The 27,674-nt window shown below is 36.2% G+C and overlaps 2 protein-coding genes across 2 annotated transcripts in view; both read right to left on the reverse strand.

Annotated features, from left to right (window-relative positions):
• LOC144442148 (von Willebrand factor D and EGF domain-containing protein-like) overlaps nucleotides 1-27,674 on the reverse strand; it is a 141,267-nt gene that overhangs the window by 109,111 nt on the left and 4,482 nt on the right. The window lies entirely within an intron of this gene.
• LOC144442336 (uncharacterized) lies at nucleotides 2,625-17,398 on the reverse strand. Its single transcript, XM_078131648.1, has 8 exons — nucleotides 17,125-17,398; nucleotides 16,108-16,230; nucleotides 13,880-14,125; nucleotides 13,473-13,544; nucleotides 9,533-9,743; nucleotides 4,901-5,066; nucleotides 4,376-4,492; nucleotides 2,625-3,910 (listed from the first exon to the last, which is right to left on the reverse strand). Exons 1-8 carry the CDS (start codon nucleotides 17,238-17,240, stop codon nucleotides 3,834-3,836), a joined length of 1,128 nt encoding a protein of 375 aa, XP_077987774.1. The 5' UTR covers nucleotides 17,241-17,398; the 3' UTR covers nucleotides 2,625-3,833.

Here is a 27,674-nt window from a genome sequence, read left to right on the forward strand (position 1 = left end):
TAATTATTATTATTACAAGTGAAGGGGTTTAAATAGTATATAATAATAAAGCATTGTGTGAGAGACAATTTAGAGGAATGGTGCCTGTTGGTCCTATTGTCAATAAAATACAAAATACATTTTCCTTAGGAGGCAACATTTTGGGGCAATTTATGGCAATTACCATTTGGCAAAAGACAAATGGCCACATTTTAAAATCAAATATAATGCAAAGTGGACCGTTTTAGACTCTTGAGTTCGAAAAACCCTTACCTCATTTTAGACCAAATGACTTGAAAACGAACCCAAAAGGTCGCACATCAATGTATACTCAAATAAGGGAGTAGCCCCCCCCCCCACCCCCCCGATATTTGTCTGAACAGCTCGCATCATGACCAAGAAATACATTGTTCTGTTATGATTTATAATGTTGCCGATAACATTCCCTGAAAACAATATTTGCAATGAGTCTTACTATATTTGTAATATTATTATTCCCAAATCGCTGACACTCAGTGACAGGTACAATTATCTTGATTATGCAGTGTTGCAAAGTTTACTGAAAAGGTTATCGATTTTTTCCGACACCCTGCAGGCGCTCTGAGCTGTGCGAGTGTTATAAAATTTGAGCCAGGTTTTTGAGCTATTGCCGTGCTTATTATATTGTGGAGTCAAATGATGTATCCATTCGTGGCAAAATTTGGCCTCAGATTTCTGTTTGCTATGAAGACAGGTGTACTTGATATTTAAGGACCATTTACAAAAATAAAAGTTACCAACGTTAGATTTGTTTACGAATTACGTCACTGTACCCATCAATGTCGCTCATCAGATTTCACACTAAATGCTTCCCATCAGAATATTTAACTGAAAGTAAGGGAATTTATGATCGTAACATATTCAGTCATAAAATAATCAGGTTTCTGGCAATTTCCATGACTTGTTTAGAAAGATTGCAGTTCAATAATATTTGGAAGCAACAGCATAAAGTTAGTGCTAAATATTATGTGATCACAATCAATCGCAGTCAGCCAGATGCACATGTGGTATGTTTGTGCCTCCTGTATGGTGTACGGACGGACTAGCCTGTCTGTCAGTGTCACATTTGCTTCTTATCGTCAAGATGTTGTAAGAATTTGAAAATAGTCTGTCTCTGATCAACAGAATTTCTCTTCCACTAAAGTTTAGACAACATTTAGTTGTACTCACTCATGCAAACGTTGTTGATCATGCTTGAGATGTCACACTGACCTCGTTTCCTTCGACGTCCTTATGAAAATAGGTCAAGGGTTAAATTCACCTAGAACACTTTCGCTCGTGATTGCCGCGCAATCGTCAAATATTTTCTAGATATCTTATTTTACACTTTGGGCTTTTTAGTTTTGTCTGATAACCAGCCACCTTGAAAACTATGTACTCACGTTATTTGATTTTCTCTTAATTGCGTTCATTACCATCCACAGAGTGACACGAAGCATTTTCGTTGTCTTTCAAAAAACTTCCCGTCCCGTGCATGTATGAAAACTCACTGTACATGTGGCATGGTGTATCTATGACTATTTTTGTCTTGTAAAATAAAATTTGAACATGCTGAACAGAACTATGGCTAGGAATGTCTTATTTTTGTTTTAGCTATTTATCATTTTGATTTTGACGTATTGACCATGTTGACTGTACTGTGTTGTGACCATATATGTTATATGAACCTGTGTTTGCCATGATCCAGGTAGACACAACAATATGGCAACACTGAATTGCAACATCAGTACAGCGTGGTGTCTTTTTATGTTGATTTCGACAATGATACATGTTATAATTATGTATCAAAATAAAAGCAATCAACTCTCGGTAGTCTGCTCTCATCATGAAGCTGACTTGCCTTTATATCAGTTCAAACACAATTTTCGATTTCACTTTGATCATGAGCCACAAGCGGGGAACTACTTAATTGGTCAGGGAACCAGTTACATTTACTGCTGGCCTTCAAAACGTTCGTTGAATCGGTAAAGTTTATTGTGATGACCATTGGCAAGTATAGTGTGTATATTTTTTAGAGTGTTGTGTTTCTTGGTAACGTAACGCAACGTACTCCTACTAATGCACGAGTCATGTAATGCCCGAGGGACCCAACCTCGGGCGATTCGAGACAAATGTGGGGGATTAGACCGTGTTTGCCATGAAACAATGCCTGAGGGGGTAGGGCAATTGCTTCATCCCAGATAGCACACCTGTGGTGGGCCAACGTTGGCCCAACGAAAGTAGATCAGTTGGGCCAACGTCAGGAACTGAAGTTGGCCCAACGTCGTTTTGTCCGTCGGCCCAACGTTGGCTCACTGGTGGCAAGAAATAGGTTGGCACAACGTTGGCCCAACTTTGGACACTGGCAAGGTTGGCCCAACGTTGGCCCAACAGTGGCAAGAAATAGGTAGGCACAACGTTGGCCCAACTTTGGCCCAACATTGCTAATTGGTGGTAAGGTTGGCCCAACGTTGGGCCACTGTTGGCCCAATGGTGCTTCACTGCATAATGGCAAGCTGCCCACAGATCTATCAGAGATTCCATACAGGGCTGAATGTGATTCAAATACACTAAACAAGACACAAAATATTGGATTTTATCAAATATTTATTACTAGTGTACAAGTAATGATATTACACAGTTCCCGCTTTTTTTTTCTTTTCTTTTTTTGAATATTTGGAAATATCTAAAACTTATCTTAAATGTAATTGTGTGTGGAATGTATGACATCTTGCTAACAGAGTTCAAAGTAATAAAGGCTGTAGACATGGCAGAATTTATAATAAAATGGTTGCCCTATGGACAATGTCTCCTCACACCAACTTTGAATGCTAAAAATACCACCAATGGTGTTGTAGCACAACTGTACAATGTACTGTTTTGAAAATATTTATTCGCATGGTGAGCATGCTAGGTATACATGTTCATTTGGTGAATCACACTTTCTTGACCCAAAAGACTGTATTATGTATGTAGCACAGAATGAACCTGTTTAATCATAGAGAGTATTTTTAAAACAGTGTTTCCAAGCAACCTTAAACAGAGGGTAATCTTCATGCAATTGACATTGACATGTGAAGTAGCCCATAAAAGATTTTAATGATTTTATTGCATCTATAAAACTATAACTTTTCATTTTGCATGAGTTTCACACCCAGAATCACATTTGTTGATGCAAAATGCACATCTGTGATGCAATCATTTTGATTTTGTCCAAATGTTTTTGAAGAAAATCTGCAAGAATAACACTTTCAGAAACATCTCCCCAAGTTTCAGTCTCATTGACCAAGTTCTTTTTGAGATATAAGTTTTTGACCAAAAATGAACATTTTTCCACCTAATTTGCATATCACTCATGAAATCATAGTATGCTTAGTATTTCTTTGTCTATACACCCACAGATGCATCCCTGTTAAATTTCAGCCCAATCTGCTGAGTAGTTTTGGAATTATAGCGTTTTGACCAAAAAGACACATTTTTAGCCCTAATTTGCATATTACTGAGGGAATCATCATGTCATGAACAAATCTTAATTTACTCACCCCTTAGAATGTCCCCACCAATTTTCATGCCAATCTGCCTTGTAGTGTTGGAGTTTAAGTTTTTTGACCAAAAATCACATTTTTTGACCCAAAACCCATATCTGTGATACTATCATTTTCATTTGAACAATTTCCCAACTAGATACCAGAAGTAACATGACCACCAAATATCAAAGCCATCGGTCCAGCAGTTTTTGACTTTAAGTTGTTTACACACACACACAGACATACAGACAGACAGACACTTTGCCATCCCTATAGCACTACTGAACCTCAGTTCAGTTGTGCTAAAAATCACTCTTGTTCATCATCACTTGAGTCAAGGTTCAGGTTAAGAGCCTTGAACTTCCTTGCTTGCTCTCTATCTCTTTCTGCAAATAAAGAAGTAAAATTTTAGGCAGTCATGTTTTGTTGATTTTAAATCATAGGTGTTTTCTCAGACTCCAGCATGTGAGTCAAAATTAAGTCATTTACACATGTAAACTGCCAGATACTGAAAAAAGATAAAATTATTACCAATATTTTTAACTGTTACAGCATATCTTCATGGCTGACAAGGTAAAAATTAAATGTTTCTATGTCAAACACTTCACGAGACCTTCAATTATAGTTTCAATAGTAAAACCTGAATTTCCTGAAAGCAGGGACAACATTTTGGAGGCTGGTTTCAACACACTTCCTCTTTCACAGTTACAACTTACAAAGTAACAAGTCAACTGATTGGAAAAATATATATGCACCATAAAGAAATGAGTATTTTGAAGTCAGGCTGACATCTGTGATCTTGATTTAGTTCACTGAGGTCATGAATATTTGATATGACACTATAATTGTACCTTTTTGCTTTTCTGCCCTCTTTTTTCGACCCCCATCCCGGTCGCTGGCATACTTCAGCCAGTTCTTGATGGCTGCCTCACAGTCCGCCTCCTTTACATTAGACTGTTTGGCTGCATCTGGAATGGCAAATGTTGCATGAGATTTCGATTCATTACTGATTTTTTTTTTTTTTTTATTTCTTTGATCCCTGGCTAGTGCCACTTTTTTGAGACATATCATAATTTGGATGGTATAATTTTTATGAATATCACTCTAAAAGCTTTTGTCAAATTATTTGGTACCATGAGAGAATATAGAAGTCCATCACTTGTGCCTCTTGCAATCCTGGGGTTAATTAGGATTATTTATAATGTACTGCATTACTCTGGTATACTCATTTCATTACCTTGGTTAATAAACTAATAAAGTAAAACTGAATATCAATGTGAGCAGCACTGTGAAAAATAAATAATAATACACAATTCGCCTTGCAGAGACATTATCCCTCTGTTAGGATACATGCAAAATCTTAATTGAGAAATTACCTTTGATAATTGTTGCAATACTCAGTTGTGAAAGGGCATGTTTTATTAGTTTCCCTTTTCCCAGCCAGTTGTAGATCGTGGATAATGATTGAGAGAACATGGCCACCATTATCCTCTCCACCACATCCTTGGAAGAAACACCTCCCAAGGTACTGAGATGGCGTACCTGGAATATATAATTGAAAGAGTGTACAGGAAACATATAAGTAGCAGAAGACTTTAACCATGTTATCATGTTATCATAACACTGCAGGGTTGCAGAAGACTTTAACCATGTTATCATAACATTGCAGGGTTAAGTTTTATGTTGGAAATACCCCAGTATATAATTTTTTTTCATTTATTTGTTGATTTATATATTTATTTTTATAGCAGTACGGTGATAAAGAGGTCCATTCATTTATTCAAAAAATGCAAGACAATATATATATATATATATATATATATATATATATATATATATATAATATTATATATATATATATATATATATATATATATATATATATATATATATATATATATATATATATATATATATATATATATATATATATATATAAATAAATATACTTAATTTAGTTCCAGACAAGAGGGGGGGGGGGTTTAGGGCTGGGGTAAAAGATAAGCCGACATAAACTATTTTGAATGTGAATGGTTCAACCGACTTTAGGACGTCCTCGGTGTTTGACTTCAGCATAGAAGCACTGAACACGCACACACAACCCATTCTGTATCATTCAATTTCTACGTCCCTAAAGTAACCCCTTCCTACCATACCCTACGATGTTGTCCACTCCAAAGGGCACTTTCATGAACATCGATATTAAGTATGTGTTCTTTTCGACTGTTCTCCCTGGTCGTCTTGATCTATTCTGTATAATTTGTTCATTATTTTCTTCACTTGAGTTTCTAAGTTTATTAAAATGGCCCTGGTTTACAAAGTTCAACCTTCTTGAGCAACAAATGTAGGAATGGTAGAAAGAGAGAGAATATGGCTTGTTTGATGGTTTGAGTGGAGTGAGGGCACTTTGGCTTTGGATCAAAAGCCTTACCACCTTTCGTGTATGAACCCGAACTAACTCCAAGCCGTGATTTGTTTTGGCTTAACAGATTAATCCTTATGTCGGCCCTGGGCCACTTTGGTTTTGAGTGTGAACGAGGTATAAGTAAAAAACAAAAACCCAGAGTACGACTACGTTCACACTCAAATCCAAAAGTGGCCCAGGGCCGACATAAGGATTAGCCTGATAAGCCAAAAAATGTTACGACTCGACTTACATTCATGAAAGGTTTTTGCGTTTGACCCGACCTAACATTCCAAAGTCATAGCACCCTCATTCCAACGTAATGGCGGCCGTCGGACAACCACAAGCAAGGTTGTTCTCTCTCTTTCTTTTATTCTTACGCTTTTTACACTCAAGAAGGTCAAACTCTGTTAAACAGGTCATTTCGCTAGATTCAGAAACTTCAGTGAAGAAAATGACGGACAGATTACATTAAACAGGTCAAGACGAGCGCGATATCAACGACAAAGGAGGAGAACAGTTGAAACAAACACATAACCTTGTGGATGTTCATGAACGTGCCTTCAACCATAACAGTGAATCGCACCCTTTCGAGTTGACAATGCAGCAGGGTCTGGTGGGAAGAGGTTGCTTTAGCAACTTGGAATGACTTTTAAGTTGGGTTTAGGTCAGGTTAACCATGCACACTCAACTTATGTTATGTCGACTTAACTTTAAGTCGGTTTGAGACCGGGCCTAAACCCACCCTTTGTCTGGGACTAAATTAAGTCGGCCCTGGGCTGACATAGTGCGTTCACATTAGAAATGTTTAAGTTGACTTAAAGTTAAGTAGGCCCGACACCGGTTTAACTGCATAAGTGTGAACGTAGTATACACCTACCACCAAAGCAAGATATCTATAGTTAACTTGATAAACACTGCAAAGCACAGCAGGTATAAAAGGGGAAATATTTACATTACTTGGTATGACAGATAAGCACACATACCACACACACTTTTGCCAGTGCAGATAAAATTCTATGATATCCCACGCCCAAGAACCATGGCTTCCACCAATTATGGGAATTCCAATAATGGTTACATGATAATAATTTAGATGCACATAGTATGTGGCAACAACACAGAAAGCAGTCTTCTTAAAGTTAAGCACAATGATCCTAAGTACAATACCTGGAACCCTTAACCAAGATATATACCTAGTATATCACTTAAAAAACCTTCTGAAAGGAATTCAGGAGTCCTTTAATTATAGTGATAGCCAGTCTGGATCACTAGGGATTTGAAGCCTTTTGATCAAAACATGTTTAATAGTCACGTAAAAATTAAAAAGAAAAGTTAACATTAAAAATCTTAAGCAGTTCTAAACAGGTTTTCATTGGAATAAATTTCTGCCCAATCTGATTAAAATCCGATGTGGTGAAAGCGGCTAGATTATTTACCTCTATTCATCGTGTTGTGTCGTTTGTTTTGTTCGGAGTGATCGACGCCTTCCCACATCTGAACCGGTGTAATCTACAATCCCGTTTAAATCTCGCGCTTTTGAATAGCCAATTAGGCCGAGTGTTACGTTGGCAGCTTCAAACACTGGAGAAATTGATGGATGTTTTGCAAACAGCAGGACACCACTTCCCATTAAAGGCCATTCCAAAGATTAGATCGGATGAAGTAACCATTTTCACTGGGTCGCAACATTGCAATTCAAATTGTAAAACATTTAACTGTCTCTGCAAAACATAGTTTCAACTAGAAATTGTATTTACCAGTTCTCATGCTTTTTAGCCTTCAAGTTGTTTATGTCGAGTCTATATATTCGCACGCTTCCGTAATTTATACAATTTGATTTTGACTGTGACATCGCACCGCAACAGTGACGAACACGTTGACCACGCCTTTGACATAAATGTTTCAACTATCATCTACAAACATCTACAAATCCGTTTGGAATTACTAAACTATTGCTGAATAATTATTTCAGGCGACCAAACTTTTGATTTTCACGTTAATAGAAGGATTGAATCAACATCAGTCGAACGAGCAACTTGTTGCTAGTGTCAAAATAAACATTCGCAATACCACGCTGTCTACGACAATTTAGTCCAAGTTTAGAGGTCACTTCACGTCATGTCAAACATGTGACATCTCATCGGTAATTTCCGGATTTACATTCGTATTAGTTTCACGTTATACCCCAACATGGCCTAACTTAGAACCTTCGTGTAGGTGGATTTTGGCAACGTCCTCCCCACATAGACTATTCAAATCAATTATCATGAAGGTACGTCCTTTAAAAGTTGCGACTACGATTGAACGATCGGCTCTGATCATGTGCACGTACCTACTGTGCCTTCATTAACTTTCGTTGACAGACAACATCACATGACGTTATAATTACCTACGTATATGTAGTGGAGTGCCGTATTCAATTGTGTACTATGAATCGCATCGTGTCTAAACAGCTACCCGTCTAGTCTAGAATTTGGCATTAGGTAATCCTAAAACTTAAAGCTATATAGGACGTTTTAAAAACCAAGAGTTGTCGTACAAGTAAATCCTAGTCGCACGAAATTGGTTGACACGTGCGTTCGTCACGTACCATCATTTATAGTTGTGATGACCGAACAAACAGAAAAACAGTCTCTTGAATTCAGGAACTTCTGTTTAGGTGTGGGTGAATAATAAAATCATGTTTTCGTAGCATTCATGTGGTTGTTTTTGTCATTCATTAATTGTACACCACTCCCTTGTCAGCTGGGTTACTTGGCCATACGGTTATTTTAGAACAACATGCATCTCACTCCGTGTATTATGTCGGCAAAGTTTCTGACTGTCATTTTCAAGAGTAGTAAAATAGCATTGCCTCTTTTGATTCCATCTTACATATTCTTAGTATGAATTAAATATCCCTGTAGGCTGTAGTGATTTTGACGCACGCGAAAAACGACAATCTTACCCCCCCCCCTTCAAGGAATTACGTTTTTATAATAAAATAAAATGTATGAAAACCATGTATAATAAAATAAGTAGTTGACTCGCTCATACACACATGGTGCCATTTCCTTCAAGTCGAAAGTCTACCTCAGGATCAAATACACATGATGGCTACAAAGAGTAACTACGGCCCGGCTGGGTGCCTACTAAAGGCTTCACTGTGTATATGACAAGAATCCCCCTGCCTGTTAGACTAAACATGATAACTTTAATTTGACGATGCGTCGGTGGTGGCAACTGTATCTCTAAATGATTTTGAAAGAAACGTGCTGATTGGTTGAAAAATCCTTACAATATTGTCCACGTTCAATGGGATTGTAGATTACACCGGTTCAGATGTGGGAAGGCGGCGATCACTCCGAACAAAACAAACGACACAACACGATGAATAGAGGTAAATAAGTACATCTAGCCGCTTTCACCACATCGGATTTTAATCAGATTGATTTCTGCCCTGCTAATACATTCAATAACCTATGCTCTTGCATTAAGAGCATTAAGACAGTAACGCAATATCTAATATTTTTATCTCCATTCTAACTTAAGCTGTAAATCTGTTTCTGAAAATTATCCCTGAAAACAAAATGATCCAAAATGTTCAAATGCATCAACTTACTAGTCGCTTTGATTTTTCTTTATCTTGGAGGGTCTCCTCCACAGCAGTCACATCGGCTTCTGATTCCATCGGAAGACGGAAGTCCTCACTGATGTCAATGTCTACATTGACCTGTTGCTGCTGCCTCACCTTAAGGGACTTTAGCAGCAGAGTATTCTGCTTGACCTGCTGCCTAATCTCACTGAACACCAGCAGTACTGTTTTCAAAGTTCTACAAGGAAAATATTTTAAGTTACACCACCTTAATCAAAATATATCAGGTTATATCATCTACGGCCAAAAAAGATCACTTAGCCTTGTTAAAGGTTATTAAGGATATACATGTAGACTACAACTAATAAGAACTGCAGACTGTTATGGTTCAGTTGAAAATAAAAACATGTTATACCCAATAAACTATATATTATCTTGAAGCTTTGGATCTCCTCTATTCACTTCTGTATTGAATATGTTTAATTAAAAAGTGAAAGTGGTCAGTGTGAATGGGAGAAAATCAAAGGTGGTCGAATATCTTATCATCTTTTATTTACACAATACAGAGAGCACCTGAAAATGAAACATATACCACTCAATTCATGCTGCCCAGGCCCAAAAAACCGTGTCTCTGATTTTTGTTTACACTCTCCGTTTTTACTGTACATCATTTTAGTCCAGACACCCAATGTAAACAAACTTGTTTTTATCATAGCTTATCAACCAGGTCAGTAAAACAAAATCCCAGACACAGTTTTGGGGGCAGTGGCAGGCCAGATCGAAATTATTTTCACGAGTGATGTGGTTTCTTTCTGGCCTGCCTGCCACTTGGAGGCTGTGGGGTTCTGTCATATTCTTTACATTGAAAACTCCAAATAAAAGTCTTGAGGCAGCAGATTTATGAAGGGATGGGCCAGGACAATACACAAAGGATGAATTTAGTCTGGTCTTTCATTATCTTTTCTTAATGTTAAACCTTTTTGCAGCTGCAGACCTTGTTTGTGCCTCAAGAGCTCCCTGTAATGTGGCAGATAGTTTTGCAATAGCAAATTTGTAAAGAGAAATGGTAAGGGGTTGGTTACTGGACCAGTTGAGAATAAAATTTCTCAATATGCTGATGATACTAATTTTCCTATTCAACCTACACTTGGTTCATTTAATGCTTTGATTGATATTCTAGACAAGTTTTCTTCGATCTCAGGGCTAAAGCCTAATTATAAAAAGTGTAAAGTATTGCGTGTTGGTTCATTAAAGTATAGTAATTTCAAAATAAATACAACACATCCCCTAGAATGGACTGATGGGGCAGTAGATGTCTTGGGTGTACATATCCCTGTTGATTTATCACACTTAATCGATGTAAATTTTTACTCTCGGCTTGAAAAGGCGAGGAAAATATTGCAGCCATGGCAGGGCCGGGGTCTAACCCTATACGAGAAAGTGTCTCTCATAAAATCTTTGGTTGTTTCACAGTTTACATATTTGTTTGTCTCTTCCATCTCCAACGCTTAATTTTTTTAAAGATTACAACTCCTTGGTTTTTAAATTTCTTTGGGAAGGTAAGCGAGAATGGATAAGGAGAAATAGTATATATAAAGAGTACGAAAATGGCGGTCTTAATCTGACTAACCTTGAAGTTTTTAATAAATCTTTGAAAGCTTCATGGTTCCTTAGAATTATAAAAAATGATAGTTTATTTTGTAGTAAATGGTATAACTCAATTCTTGATGAGATGGGAGACCCCTTTTTAAAGTATGCTAATCTTGACAGCCAAGACTATAATACCACTCAGTTTTTTTAAAGGAAATTATTTTATCATGGCTGCAATATAATCATACATCTGTTAATAACTTTAGAGACATTTGTTGTCAATTGATTTGTAACAATTCTTATATAAGAGTTCACGATAGTCCTATTTTGTGGAAGAATTTTTTGACTAATGGTGTTGTTTTTATCAATGATATTTTAGACACTGATGGGAAGCTGTATTCATATGAGAATTTTTCTAGAATCTATGGCATTATTTGTACTCAAATTGAATATAATCAATTAATATCAGCTATACCCTTACCATGGAAACAATTATTTAAAAGAGACAATGGTGGAAAATTATTGGTATGTACACCTGTTTTTCGTAATAGAAAGTGCCTAACGCTTGAGAAAACAAGTCTTTGTCAAAGACATAGCCCCCCTCAAAAACAATTTGCTGTAGTAGCAAGAAGGGATCTTGTTGCTACTATTGAAATGGAAGGTATTGTTTGAACATGAAATAAAGTTACAGATTTAAATGTTAGAGTACTTTGAAATTTAGTTGCATGTAAATTGTAATGCATGAGGAATGATGTATAGAAAACACAAGTATGATATGTGTGTGTGAGTGTTAAAAGAGAGGAGCAAAGATAATTGATAGAATAAGTTTGCTATAACAATATGAGATCTGCATAGCGATATACATGTGTACACGTACACTTGGACAAGTCTGTGGTTTTTTGACGTTGAAGATGAAGGTCAAAGTCAAAATTCAATGTGTCATTAGAAAGGTCATCATTGATAACATGGGTGAAGAAAGATGAATGGGGTCTGGGTCTGTATCTGTTAAGCCTCAAGCTGTGCGCATCTCTCTGTAGTTGGTCTGATCGTAGCTTCATCTCGAAAATATGGGTGCCATTTCGATGTTGTCGCGACCATTGTGAAATAAAGTGACGTGCATATGCAGATTACAGCATCTGACATCTGTACCTGCATGGTTTGGTTGAAATTGCCTTATGCATATGTACTTAGGCAATACTATGGCTATTTGACCTTGGAGATAAGGGTCAAGGTCAAAGGTCAATGTGTCATTAGAAATGTCATCATTGATAAAATGGGTGAAGACATATGAATGGGGTCTGTATCTGTTAGGCTTCAAGTGTTAATAGGCAAAATGTGAATATTTCTGACAAATATGGCTGTCATTTCGCTGTTGTCGCGACCATTGTGAAATGAAGTGACGTGCATATGCGGACTATTGTATCTGACATTTGTACCTGGTTTGGTTGAAATTGCCTTATTCATATTAAAGATATGGCTGCACATGGACGGAAGCACGCACGCACACACGGACGGACGGGACCCAACGTAGTAGCCCCCGTCGGACTTTGTCCGAGGGGGGGCTAATTAACAGAGATATATACAAATATTTTTTGTACACACAAACTCCAGATGATATCCCTGTACATATTGTTTGCTATTGGCATGACATATTAGATGAAATTTTTCCTTTGAACAATTTATTTATAATGTTATACAAAATAACAATTTGCACTAAGCTGCGTAGTTTTCAATATCGATTGATAATGAAGATTTTGCCGGTGAATAAGTTGTTATTCTCTTGCAAAGAAACTGAAGAAGATTATTTTCATTTCTTTTGGGATTGTCGTTATGTTGCTTCATTTTGGAAGTCTCTAAGAGAATGGTTTCACTCGATAACGAAAAAATATTTGCCTATCAATGCTATATATTGTATTCTGGGTGATCCCCAAAAAGATGCTGACATACTTACAAATTTCTTTACTTATTAGGTCGATATTTTATATTTAGGTGTAAATATTCTGATAAGCTACCTCATATTTCTGTTTTTAGGTTATATGTTAAACAAATTTTCAATATCGAAAACAAATAGCTATATCAACTGATAAATTACAAAACATTTGAAGAAATCGGACAATTTTCATAATATTTTTGAAGTGTAGGGTGATTACTTTTCCTGTGATGTGTATTCTTTTCTTTGTGCTGTACTTTTTGTGTTGTGTACTGAAAATAAATAAAAATTAAAAAAGAAAGAAAGAAGAGAAATGATAAATTATTGATGGAGTTTTATTATACTGAGCTAAAAGATACCCACCACCTAAATGCATAAACATCATATTGTTGCAGTATTTATACATAGTAAGTATTAAATGTAACTAATAATTGTAATCTTACTTACCTTTCTGTTGAATCTGTTGGATATTGATCTTGTCCAAAACCATCATTCAGCCTCTCATCCATATCAAGAGTCCTGTCAATTGAAAGTTTTTTTATTGTTTAGTTGTAGGATTTTTTTTCATAAGACATTTCTGTTCATATACAAGTAATAGTCATTCAACTGTATGCAAAATTGACAGACTGTGTTACACTCTTAGAAAAAATAACCTTGGTCTAAAACCTCTATCAAAGAAATATAATATCCCTATGGGTGTGCGAAATACTAACAATATTATGGACAAATATACAGACATAAGTGGCCAAGCATAAAGATGGTGCACACACATGATACTTGTTTGCTACAATGATGCAGTTTCATTCAAGACTTGCTGACAATATATGTTATTAGCTTTGTTTTCCTTTCCATACCTTGGAGGGAGGGGAGACAGTGACCTGGAAGACCCAGGAGTTGGTGGTGGAGACCTTCCATTGCAGATGTTGCTGGTACTGTTGGTCACCTCTTTGTTCGAGTTTGCTCTTTCTTTTCCAAAACTTGGAGGGAGGGGAGACATTGACCGGGAACACCCAGGACTTGGTGAAGGAGTCCTTCCCTTGCTGTTACTGTTGGCACTGCTGCCTTTCCCCCAGGAAGGTACCAGTGGCCTTGTTTTTTCGCTGCAAATTAAAAAAATCAGTATGAGGTAATGATGCTCTTTGCACATATTAACCCTTACAGTGCTGGATTATGGTGCTGATCCTGGACTACAACTTTTGTTCAAATATTTTTGTTGGAGCAAATCCTTGATAGGATTTGCTCCTACAAAAAAATATTTGAACAAAAGTTGTAGACTGGACCGGATAAAAGTTGCCAAAGTCAATATTTCCATTGAAATTTGAAATAAATGAAAACATGTAAGGCATAAAAATGGTGAGAAATTCAAAATTAGGAATGGATATATACGGGATATGAACTGTAAGGGTTAAAGTCCTCCATTCAAAATTAGGAATGGATATATACGGGATATGAACTGTAAGGGTTAAAGTCCTCCATTCAAAATTAGGAATGGATATATACGGGATATGAACTGTAAGGGTTAAAGTCCTCCATTCAAAATTAGGGATGGATATATATACGGGATATGAACTGTAAGGGTTAAAGTCCTCCATTCAAAATTAGGAATGGATATATACGGGATATGAACTGTAAGGGTTAAAGTCCTCCATTCAAAATTAGGAATGGATATATACGGGATATGAACTGTAAGGGTTAAAGTCCTCCATTCAAAATTAGGAATGGATATATACGGGATATGAACTGTAAGGGTTAAAGTCCTCCATTCAAAATTAGGAATGGATATATACGGGATATGAACTGTAAGGGTTAAAGTCCTCCAGATCTGTTTGAAATGCAAAGGAATGTGAAATTTCTTCAACCACACATATCCTTGAATAAATGCAAATTTTCACCCTTGATTTTTATGTGTTATATCTGCAGCATTTCATGATGTCTGATTTTCTAGCCAGTTCTTAATTTTGCAATACCAACGATGATAATTCAGAGGTATTTTTGGTTCTTTTAATTTCTTCCTATTTGAACTGCATTCTCTTTGGAATAATAATAATAATAATAATAATAGTAATAATAATAATAATAATAATAATAATGATAACAATAATAACAATAACTTTGTGCATAAAATAATACATATATACATATAAGATACCCTACCAGGCGTGAAAGCTGTCTGTATGGCTTTCTTAATTCAGTGCCATGACTACATGGTATTTTTTTAATTATTTCATAAATACAGCCATATTCTCCACAGTGTGACGTAATACAGGACAAAAAGAAACACCCGTATACAGGAACTACTATGAGAGTGCATATATTTCGCCGGGATATTTCGTAATACATGTACTCAAATCACTGCCGGTACAGTGTAGTTTATGTTTTTCTTGCAAACAGTGGCATGTCGGCAATATTTTATTTAGATTGGGTAGAACATTATCAATGTTATAAAATTTTATTGAGTCTAGAAGTGCATATGACATTCGTTTCGGCTGCCGGATTCAGTTGACGGTACGGAACCCAGCTGACGCAGTGACAGCACTGCACTGTAAATTTCTGATATGCGCTGTCGTTTAGATGTCAATATCTAATAATTTAGACCGAGAGTAATGATTCTACGAACTATCAATGTAAATATCTCAAGAAATTTTCTTGTGACGTACTTGCGATGATTTGTTTGTAATCAAAACATCGGAAGTCGGAGACCAAACGAAAAGTGAGCAGCTGTATCAGCGCGAGACGGTCAGGTCATCACATTAATTTGCATATGACCTCATAATGTTTTTGTTTTTTCGCTGACACAAATATAGTTCGATAAAACATCCCAATTATAATTTGTGATCTAGTTTCAAAAAAATATTGTTATATTTATCGCTTTGTTTATGAGATAAATATATAATCCCATGGTATCCACGTTAGTGTTACGTCATAATTCTACTCGTAGGATGGGCAGACTTTTATAAATTCTCGCCTACGGCTCGAGTTTATATCAGTCCGCCCATCCTAATCGTAGAATTATGACGTAACACTAACTTGGATATCATGGGATTATATATAAATAGGTGTGCAAATACTGGGTTGATTTTACCTGTTTCCTGACACCTTGAACAGCTTTTGTTTTTTTCTTTCCTCCAAGTCTTTCCTACCGTCTTCATCGTCACCCCCGTCACTGGAGTCGTGATCACTGGGAAAATGCTTTGGTCGTTTACGCCTGTTGAAACAAAAGTTTTGTATGTGAAAAGTAAATTATCATTCACTAGGCTTGCGAAATCTGGATAAGATGAGGTCTTGTGGTGCAGGATGCCTATGTATTTGATTAAAAAAAAAGGCCAACCCAACTTTTCATTAGTAGAAATGTGTAGAGGAAATTTTTCAAGGATTTTTTTTTTCATGCTTGCATCGGCCTCTTTTATTTACTGGATCTATGATTCAACAAAGAAATCAAATTGACATGGCCCTAGTCAACACTTCATTTCAATTATTGTATAATTTTGTTGACTGACACTGAGAGCAATACGGTACGTTTGTTCCCTCAGGACTAGCCAGTCACACCAAAACAGTCTCGTTTCCTCCGAGGGCATAGCCCAAGGGGAAACAAGACTGTTTTGGTGTGACTGGCTAGTCCTGAGGGGAACAAACATACAACGTTGCATGAATAATGTCAGTCGACATGTGTTTTATAACACACCAAACAAGAATCAGAAGTTTCGCTGCCAATACTGGTTGCGGCTGCAGACAAGAAAGCCATTGTTTACAAACAATTGTTGGGCTATGCAAATGTCGTTTGCATGCACACGCATGAGATGACGTTGTTACCAGGCAACAATCGATGGTCATGTTTCCCTTGGGGAACATTACCACGTACTTTTTGACTGGTACGTCATTGATCGTGGAACAGCGCGATATGATTCTGATCACGTGGTGTGTCATTGACCAATAGCAATGCATATTAGATATGATCATGAGGTCTGGATAGGATGACATCTTGTGTTATAAGATAAGTTGTAGACTGCCTAAGATTCCTATGTTTGTGATAAGGCCCAGCTAAAAATTCATGATTGACATTTTTTGTACAATACATAAAGTTGGCTTTACAGCTCTATACCTCCGTCTTTGGTCCTCTTCAGAGGTGGCAAGGTCACTGAGGCCATCTTCTGCCTTTTTACAGGCCTTGCGTGCCCGCTCAAAGCTCTCTATATTGACAGGAAAGATACATATCATGTCTCAAAGAAGTCACAAAAAGGGTACTTCAGGAATATATTTCATAAATGTATATTATCAGTCTAAGAGTAAAATCTCCACACCAATTAAGATATGTCTCTTTCCTAATTTTTAGGGTCTAGAAGAACATTGGAGGAACATTACTCCCTCCCTGTGGATATTCAGTCACCATAATGGATATAATTCTTAATTAGTAAATTAATTATTAAAAACTGGAATTTACTAATATTCAATTTTCAGCATTAGTAAATTTTACATAAGAATATAAAAGAAAATGTCAAATGTTGGCATATTTTTACAGAGTTTTGCTGTTTTACTAATAAATAAAAAAACCCAGAGAAAACCCAGCAAATCTCTTGATTTATCACACTAAAGTGACCGGTGGTTTATGGAACCTTCCCATATATATCATTGCATTTGGAGGATAGCCTTTTTGTGGAAAAAAAACCCCAACCTCTCCCCTACCCCTCCAAATAAAATAAAATAAATACAGGATCCACCATACTAATACATAATGATTGTCCCCTTATAGTTTTAACAACAACCACACTCAATGATTACTTGACCCCATACTGCCCACACACATTGCACAAGTGGCTAAACGTCACACACAGGTATGCAAAATATACAACATAAATTGTTCCATTACACATATTTATACCCCCAATCATACATATACTTCAAGTACAAAAACTTCACAAGTGCAAAAAACATACATTTTTCTGAACACCAGTCGTTCAGGTGCAAACGTCCATGCCTTCACATCGAAAATGCCATGTTATGTTATTGTTCCGAGTATAGAATTGGAGCTCACAATCTGGTGCAAATGATGGCAACAATGTTACATTTGTATGACGTAAAGGATCGCGCGGAAACAAAATTTAAACACGAGGAGGGTGAATGGAACAGACACGGTTATTTCGTGTCCATTTCCATGGTGACCCCCATACGCGTTCCGAGACAGCGGGATCACATACAATCGGCTCTGTAAGACGAACGCATCAAGTTATACCTTACCCAATCACATAGAAATTTAGTTTATTGTATTGGTATTACTATTTGGTATGTTTTTGTTTCGTGATAATTGAAAATATTGATGAAAAAGGCATTAATATTGTGTATTGTACGCTACTGATCACAGTGCGATCATTCTCGCGCCCATGCTATCAAATGTGCACGTTGAACTATACATACCATGTTTCGCAATTTCTGTCGTCTTATTTAACAATCTAGACAATTAAACATATTCATGGTCATTTTGACAGTAATTATGTAAGATAAATATACTCACCAAGATGAAAACAAATCCTAAAACGCTTAGTAAACGAGATGACGAGTTGGCGGCAGTCAACCAGAAGACACTTCTTATCTTGAGGGCGTGCTATACATTCGCATCGTAACAATCACGTGATCACCCTGTCGACAGCGCAGGTTTATAGCTCCATGATATGGTTGAGCTGACGGTGGCATTCGGCAAGTTAAAACGATTGTTTTAGTCGTTATTCTTGTGAAATAAAGACTCATTGATGCTTCCCAACTACGGCAAGTATTGAAAAATGACAACACAACGCATTTTATATGCTTTCAATTATCAACGTCATGCATGTGCCGACGTCGGGAAAACGTTGACACACCGACCCAATATTCACACATTCATATCGTGACAATCACGTGAGCACCAAGTCGCAGGGTATGTTGCATGGTTGAGCCAACGTTGGCCCGACGGTGGCATTCGGCAAGTTAACACGGTTGTTTTAGTCGTTATTCTTGTGAAATAAAGCCTCACTGGTGCTTCCCAACTACGGCAAGTATTGAAAAATGACAACACAACACATTTTATATGCTTTCAATTATCAACGTCATGCATGTGCCGACCTTCTGCCGACGTCGGGAAAACGTTGACACACCGACCCAATTTTGCCGACGTCGGGCCGTCAGTGTGGTGTTATCTGGGATATATTCACCCCTAGTCATTTTCACGGACGTAAAAGAGTGGTTGTGTGTCAGTCAGAATTTGTGGAAATGTTGGGAGTATTACTTCTTTTAGGTGGTGATTTTCCAGAATATCTTGCCCCAGGGAGTGGGGAATTTGACAAATTTTATAAGACTAATTTCCAAATCCCCCACTATGCCCCGAGGTGGGGGGGGGGGTGACATTGACTCCTGCATAAGGAACATGTTGAAGACAGTAAATTACTGTTTCATTAAGTTTCAAAGTAGGGGGAGAAATGATAATAGTAGGCGGATAAGTGCACGCATAGCATGCACCTCGCCTGCTATGCTGGCGCAGGTGGTGGGTTTGGGAGTGGGGTGTCCCCCCTCCCATGGTGAAAAAATTTTGAAAAACAGAAACCTTTCAGAGGCCATTTAGAGCATCTTTCAGAAGTACGGACACCATTTAATTATACATTGTCATTTACTGGTTGAATATTTAATTTAGAAAAAATGACACATATGTCAGGTTTCCTCTGAAGAAAATTTGTGTTATGTGATTTATTGATAGGTTTTGAAAATTTGTAAAACTGACGGTGTAATGCCATGAACTTAGCGAGCCCACTAAGTTTAGTAATTCAACTTATGCCTTCACTCAGTTCGTGTTCAAAATGGTGGATTTTCGAGTACATGTATACATTACAACTCATAGCTACGGTAATAATTATGATAAACATGAACACATTACCTTTATATTGGCTATTTGATAGTTTACTGAAGCCTGTATCAAACAAAGACCTCTGGTTCAAAATTAACTTTTTTAGTTGGTAGTCACTTTGACTACCATGCACTTTTTAAAACTGGTAGTCAACAGGGAAGATTTGGTAGTCATTCTTTTTTACAGCATTTAATAATTTATGCATAAACAAAACATTAAGTAATAAATGTTCTGATAACAACTGATTTTTTTCATGAAATTAGTGACATTCATATTATGCAAACATTTGACCTGTCCTAAAATACTACATGTAATATCATACTAGTATCATAGTAAGTAAATATCATATAAATGATTATTGTGTGTACCAAGCTCTTATTTTGCAATGTCCACTTGGAAACCTCAAACTGACACAAATTTTGGCATAAACACTTACATAATAAATATACACATATTTTACATTCATTCATTCAGTCACACACACATGTATACATGTACAAACACCCCCCCCCCCCCCCACACACACCAAACAGTTACTGGCTTCAAACATATATTCAAGACGACTGAGAGATTGACAAAAAGAAACTTCAAAACACTAACTAAATCGCTAGTCACACAGCAAAATTATGTACTCTCCATGTTGTACTTTATTTCACTGAATCAAAAATGATATGAAGTGTAGAGTTTACACATAATGATTAGTGGCTCATTCCATTTTGGGTGTGTGGGTTGGTTGTCAAACTTATAACACAAATGCTCTCAAATCTGAGCATTTATGCTATTTATTATTATTTACTTGGTAAAAGATACAACGTCATACGATAAAAAATACACAAGGTCACCATCCATTTCAGTTTCCCTTAAATTAAAAAATAACAGGCTATGACCCAACCCTAGAGAGAAATGGTATGCGCCAAGGCACGTCCCACAAATCTTATCTGTTACTATCTATAAACACAGGAAGTCATTTGATTATGTCTAGGATTTGTCTCCTCAGCTAAGGGCTTCGATAAACGACGTAAATGTTCATCCTTCCACTAAATTGAGGTATCATAGTATTGAATGACTAGTTGTAAAATACTATTACATTCGCGATTAGTGGTGGGAGAATGATTTTATTCCGTATATTTTCCTAAGTTTTGTATCATTTTGATCGCAACTGTGTGACATCGAAAAGACAATGAAACAGTTATGAAATCAATAGAGTGTTGCGTTTGAGTAGACGTTATGGCGTTTGATCACATATAAGCTACATGTATTTTGTTTATTTCACCAAGCCATTGTCATTGCATGTTCTTGGACAGCGGTATCAAACTAAGTCAAAGGTCACAATCTTTTGTCACACGATGTATTTCTTACGAAGAGTTCATAGCAGTTTTGTAGTCTGAAAATCATTATGACCATTACAAAGATGTCTTTGACTAAATTTCACGTCATTTCTGTCATCATCTCGAAAAATGTAGCCGGAGAAATGACAAGAGTAGGCGGGTATTTTCTCCGGCGTCCGGCATATAATAAAACCCTGATTACATGTAAACAGACGTGTCGTGTAGTTCTCAACTTGTCATATACTATACTATACTTGCTATACTGTAATGTACGATGAAGCAAACTGAATCTTTACAACAACAACAACAACAACAACAATAACGACGTTACAAAGAGATACAGAACAACAGGTTTTAGGTCAAATACATGTATCGGCCATGGATATACATGTATGTTATGCAATTCCCTAGAAAGTATACGTAAATAACCATTCCCCCCACATCATCTCAGTGTCACGTTTGCTCGCGATATAGACATCATTAAAGTTCAGTGTAAATTAATGATGATTATTCCTCATCGTCGGCAAAGTCATGTAAACAATACATTTGTAAGCTGGTGGGTTTGTTTCTTTCGTTGGCTATCTCACTTGTAATATTGTATGTGATGTGTGTACCGCGGTACCGCATGCACACATAGCACTTTGCTACATTGTATTCAATTCAAGTGACGTCATTCACCTCGCGCAAACACAGTAGTATTAGTAACGGACGCCATTTCTCACACTCGACACTTCGCAAGCCTTTATGATTGAGAATTTCTGGATAATTTATAAGTATTCCTGTAACAATGAATGCTACCGTGATGTCACTTATCCCCGATGACATGAATGATATCGGTGTCTGTTATCGTCTGAATTTGGGACCCAGAAATACGTACATACGCATGTACACACATCGAGTTTCACAATACTATAAACTACAGTGTCAGCTGGAGCAGCAGACGATCTTTGAAACTGTCGGATTTTGAATTTCTATCCATAAACAAACGATATACAGTATGGAGTCGCGTATGTCAACTTGTACTCAAATGTATGTGTACACATTTGGAGATTTTGTGATGAAAGACTGAACCAAGTTGTGTAGTTCGAATTCTTTTTCCTAAATTTGAAATGTTTAAAGTGTTTTATGTCTAATTTGTCAAAAATTCACGTTATATGGTTATTTTGGTTACCATGGCAACCGATGTTATTAAATGACCGCTTTTTTGAACTCAGCATGACAAAGTACCCTTGGTAGTAGGGTCAATGTGCAAATAAGAAGATATTTATCAGATTTAGACTTGTTTGTGAGATGTATGTGTATATAATGAAAACATAATTTTCACGTCTACCATACGTTTCCATGGAAACAGCTATCCAATTTTATACAATTTATGTTACACCAGGTAGCACTAACTCATACATGTCTAATACAAGGGAATTTTTTCACTGTATCATCTTTTTTTCAATGTTTTATGTCAAATTTTGGAAAAAATGGTTAACATATTATGGTGGTTTTGGTTACCATGGCAACAGATGTTCATAAAATGACCCTTTTTTGAACTCAGCATACAAAACTACCCCAGGTAGGGTGGTTAATATTCAAATAAACTTGATTATTACAAAAAATATTATTCTATATACTATTTTATAATTATCTGGTGGATTATTTTGACAAGTTCACACTGAAGGAAAATGTTTCATAGAAGTAATGATTTATATAAATGAAAATTCCTCTAACACACTGATGACAATCACGCAAGTGTTTCAAAAAGATACATACTAAAGTTCAAATTGGATAACTTGAAAAAATTGCTAGCGATGTCAATGCCACTTTGATTAATAGGACGAATGTGTACTCCTGATAAAATTATACAATAGTTCATGGCTACAGATGATAAGTATTCATCTCCTTACAAAGTTGTATTATGTTTATTAATCAATGAGTACTTTGGCCACTGGCCCAATGTACAGTCTCGAAAAAAGAGAAATCAAGATCACGTCTAAGGTCAAAGGTACTGCTAGTATATTATACAAAACATAATATGGGAGATTCAAAGAATATAATACGAAAGTTAAAAATTGAAAATATTGTGCTTATTCAACGTCTTGTAAAAATAGTGTTCTTTTTTCAAAAGCATAAAATAAATATCTTGCACAGTTTCTTATAACAGTAGGATTTTGATTGTTCATAAACCTCAAAAATTTATAATCAGATAATGGCTTGTCTATATACATTGCGGGAATATACTTTTCTCTGAGTTCTTCATAAAGAGGACAAACAAATATAAAGTGTTTCTCATCTTCAATGGTATCCAGACACACTGGATATAACCTGTCTTTGTGTTGGATCCCCAAATGTCTGCCCTTTTCAATCATAAGACTGTGAGCAGAAACTCTAGACCTTAATAAAGTTAAGCGAAAGATAGGTTTCATCTCAATCGTAAGGTACGACTCTAGGGTTAAATGTGTTTTAAATGCTTTATAGCTACGTAACCTATCAAATGAACCAACAATATCAACAAAATTGTTCTACAGACTTGTCAACCTTGCTAAAATGAAGGAAAGTGACCTGTAACAAGGAATTCAATAAAGAGAAGAGAAAAGAAGTTGTAGAGACTGAGAGACTGACAGGACGGAAAGGACTGAGAATAGAACTGAAAAAAATACAGATTTTTTTCCTTGCCCCTATCTTTTTGTTTCGACCGCCCGCCCGCCCCGCCTGATTATTATGGAGATGAGAAACAAAAAAAAGGTCACCCTTATCCATGATTTCACAGTTGTGTCACCATCAAGGTTGTCACCTTTTATTTGCGTTGTTTTAGTACGCACGCGCTGTGCAGAGGCACACGTAAACATCTTGTGAATGTGATACAATGTTACACAGTGTAATAATATCACCATGCCTGGAATGACCATATATCACGTGCACTCTGCACGTATGTCGTATTTTCATAATTTCAGGTACATTTATGGAGTCAGATAAATATATTATTACATGTTATCGGCTATTCATGAAAGTGCAATTTGTAATACATAAAATAATATTCTTACAACGTTTTACGGTAGAAGAAGACACAGGTCAAATAAACTTATATGGCATGCCGGCACAATAAATCGCAGTTTCTCGATTGAGATCAAATCAAAACAAAACTATATGATTTTAGAAGAGATTCAAATGATTTAAAATCTCAAAGCTTTATCGCAAGTAATGCAAAGAAAACAAAATTTAAATCAAGCGATCGTAGGAGTGTGAACTTGATATTTAATTCCGAATGCTAGTCAGATTTCCCATAGAAAAACAATGGCCATGTTCTTTTATGACAACTGAACTTTGCTCATGTTCAACTTTTTCAAATGCACACAATCGGTCTGAAAATTCGTAACTAGAGACGAAAGGGGTTTTGTTAAAATCAGTTGGTTTTAGTGTTTTCAGTGTTTTGATTCTTTTCTAGAAAATGATGTGCTATCGCTATGTTGAAAAAACTCTAAGTTAAGAAAACCATTGTAATTTGTAAACCAGCACATTTTACCATGTACACCTACATAAATACCTCACCTCTAACTGCGTTATTCTGTTAGTATTGCCTGTAATACATGATACAGAATGACCTAGCATTTGTTTTCACAAAAATTAGTCTTTAATTTCATCAAAGCTGTGTGGCAAATAAAAGCGAGAATTTCGAGTTATTGCGTATATTTTAGTTACCTGCCAAAAAATAATGCTATCAACAGGTCAGTTATCACCACAGTCATGTCAGTACAGTGCGCTCCATGTCAGAAAAGAAATCGATATTCTTTTCACTAAACTTTGCAACTAACTGACTCCAAAATACATTGACCTTTTCCAAGGCATAATGACTCACCTTCAAAGTTAGGTTTTTGACAAATTTGTTCTCATTTTCACCAGAGATGGTTCATAAGTGTCTGATGTTGGCTGCAATTTCCAGCTATGAACTATCGCTGGTTAATAGGTCTCTGTAGTTGGCTGGAATTTCAAGCCACAAAACAGAGATGGTTCATAGGTCTCTATGGTTGGCTGGATTTCCAGCCACAGACCTTAAAAATCACCCATATTTTGCACAAAGTGGTGAAGAAAAATAGCTTATTTCCACTTTTTTGTGCATATAATGACCATGAAATTGACCATTTGGAATGGTCAATGTATTGTGGACTCATCAGTTAACATTATTTTATGACAACTAAACTTCGCTCAGCTCATGTTCAACTTTTTCAAATGCACACCAACCTGTCTGAAAAATAACACCAATCTCTGAAAAATCATAAGTAGAGACCAAATGGGTTTTGTGAAAATCTGAGTCATCGCAACCGTAGCTGTCAATCAACTATTTGTGCCTAAATGCTTTGGGGAATATTGGACAATTGAGATCTTCACTGGGCTGCAGTGCTAGTGGCAATTTAGTAATAAATAAAATAATATCGTTAGACTTTTATTCATGTACATAGCAAGTACCAAGCTCCCAAATGTTACGACTTGAAGCTTGCACCAGGCATCTGAAATTATAATAACACAGAAGTTACCACTGATCATGAAACATTATACGCATATATCACACTTAAAAATCACCTTTTTGCTAAATAATAGAAAGTGGAGACATCTTTAACCTTTCCACCTCCTACACAACAACCATAAGTGATATTCCTCTATAGTCCTCCCAACATGTTTCATTATTTAAACAATAATGTACGCCCTCCCAGCCCATAATGGACGAAAGCAAACTTTGAACGACATAATGGGCGAGGCGATAGCCGAGCCCATTATGGAGTGCAAAGTTTGCTTGAGTCCATTATGGACTGGGAGGGCGTACATTATTGTTATTATTTTATAGTTTTGCCAATTCCAGTGAATTTGTAGACCGAGAAACGCAAAACAACGTATAATATACACAGCGCTGAACATCGTCTGCCATGTCCGGCCCGGAAGCTGAATACTAATCATAGCAACACAAGTACGTACACGTACACCCACATATACACTTCAATGAACTGCTGTGAACACAAATTTGTTTCATTTTAATTTCAATCTTTTTAAAAAAAATTATTATGGTGTTTACCGCATAATTTCCCTGTTCTTAAATACCAACACCTTTGTTGCCTTACGGACATAATCTTGTATTGTTACGCTTGTTCCGGTAATAATATAATTATATTATAGCATTACCAATTCCAGTGAATTTTGTGACGTCACCGCTGTACATTATTACTGATAATGTACTCCGTTATTGGGCATCGCAGCCCCGGAACAAGCGTAACAATACAAGATTATGTCCGTAAGGCAACAAAGGTGTTGGTATTTAAGAACAGGGAAATTATGCGGTAAACACCATAAGAATTTTTTTTAAAAAGATTGAAATTAAAATGAAACAAATTTGTGTTCACAGCAGTTCATTGAAGTGTATATGTGGGTGTACGTGTACGTACTTGTGTTGCTATGATTAGTATTCAGCTTCCGGGCCGAACATGGCAGACGATGTTCAGCGCTGTGTATATTATACGTTGTTTTGCGTTTCTCGGTCTACAAATTCACTGGAATTGGCAAAACTATAAAATAATAACAATAATGTACGCCCTTCCAGTCCATAATGGACTCAAGCAAACTTTGCACTCCATAATGGGCTCGGCTATCGCCTCGCCCATTATGTCGTTCAAAGTTTGCTTTCGTCCATTATGGGCTGGGAGGGCGTACATTATTGTTTAAATATTAAACCCCTTAACTTGTAATAATAATTAAATAATATTATATAATAACAATTTTAATAATAATCACATTTATTTGAAAATTAACCACCCTACCCGGGATAGTTTGTTATGCTGAGTTTTGTTGCCATGGTAACCAAAATCACCATAATATGTTAATATTTAAAAAAAAATATGACAAAACATTGAAAAAAATCAAATTTAGTGAAAACATGTTCTTCTTTATGTATGAGTTAGTGCTATCTGGTGTAACATAAATTGTATAAAATTGGATAGCTGTTTCCATGGAAATGTATGGTAGATATGAAAATATGTTTTCATTATATATACTCATACATCTCATAAATAACACTATAAATCTGATAAATATCTTTTTATTAGCACATTGACCACACTTCAAAGGGGAGTTTGTTGTGCTGAGTTCACAAAAAAGTGGTCATTTAATGAACACCAGTTGCCATGGTAACCAAAATAACCATATTATGTGGATTTTTGAAATATTAGACATAAAACACTTTTTTAAAGATTAAAATTTAGGAAAAAACACCATTGCTGTTGGAATGTACGGGTTGGTGATATCTGTTGTAACAAGGTTTCATGATTTTTGAAATTATCTGTATCAAACTTATGCAATTCTAAAACTCTAAAATCACCAGAATAAATTGTAAATACATAATAATCAAATTTCATGCATATTTAACAATGTTTACATGAGTGAGTACAAGTAAATGTTGTCTAAATTTCAGTGGAAGAGAAATTC

This window comes from Glandiceps talaboti, chromosome 11 (assembly GCF_964340395.1).
Source record: "Glandiceps talaboti chromosome 11, keGlaTala1.1, whole genome shotgun sequence".
Lineage (NCBI taxonomy): Eukaryota > Metazoa > Hemichordata > Enteropneusta > Spengelidae > Glandiceps > Glandiceps talaboti.

Excerpts from the sequence above, each read along its gene's own strand:
- LOC144442336 (XM_078131648.1), bottom strand. The coding sequence starts at position 17,240 with ATGATATGTATCTTTCCTGTCAATATAGAGAGCTTTGAGCGGGCACGC. Across the intron at positions 14,126-16,107 it reads TTCAAGGTGTCAGGAAACAG|CGAAAAAACAAGGCCACTGG; the intron begins GTAAAATCAACC and ends TTTAATTTGCAG. Across the intron at positions 5,067-9,532 it reads AAGAAAAATCAAAGCGACTA|GTACGCCATCTCAGTACCTT; the intron begins GTAAGTTGATGC and ends TATATATTCCAG.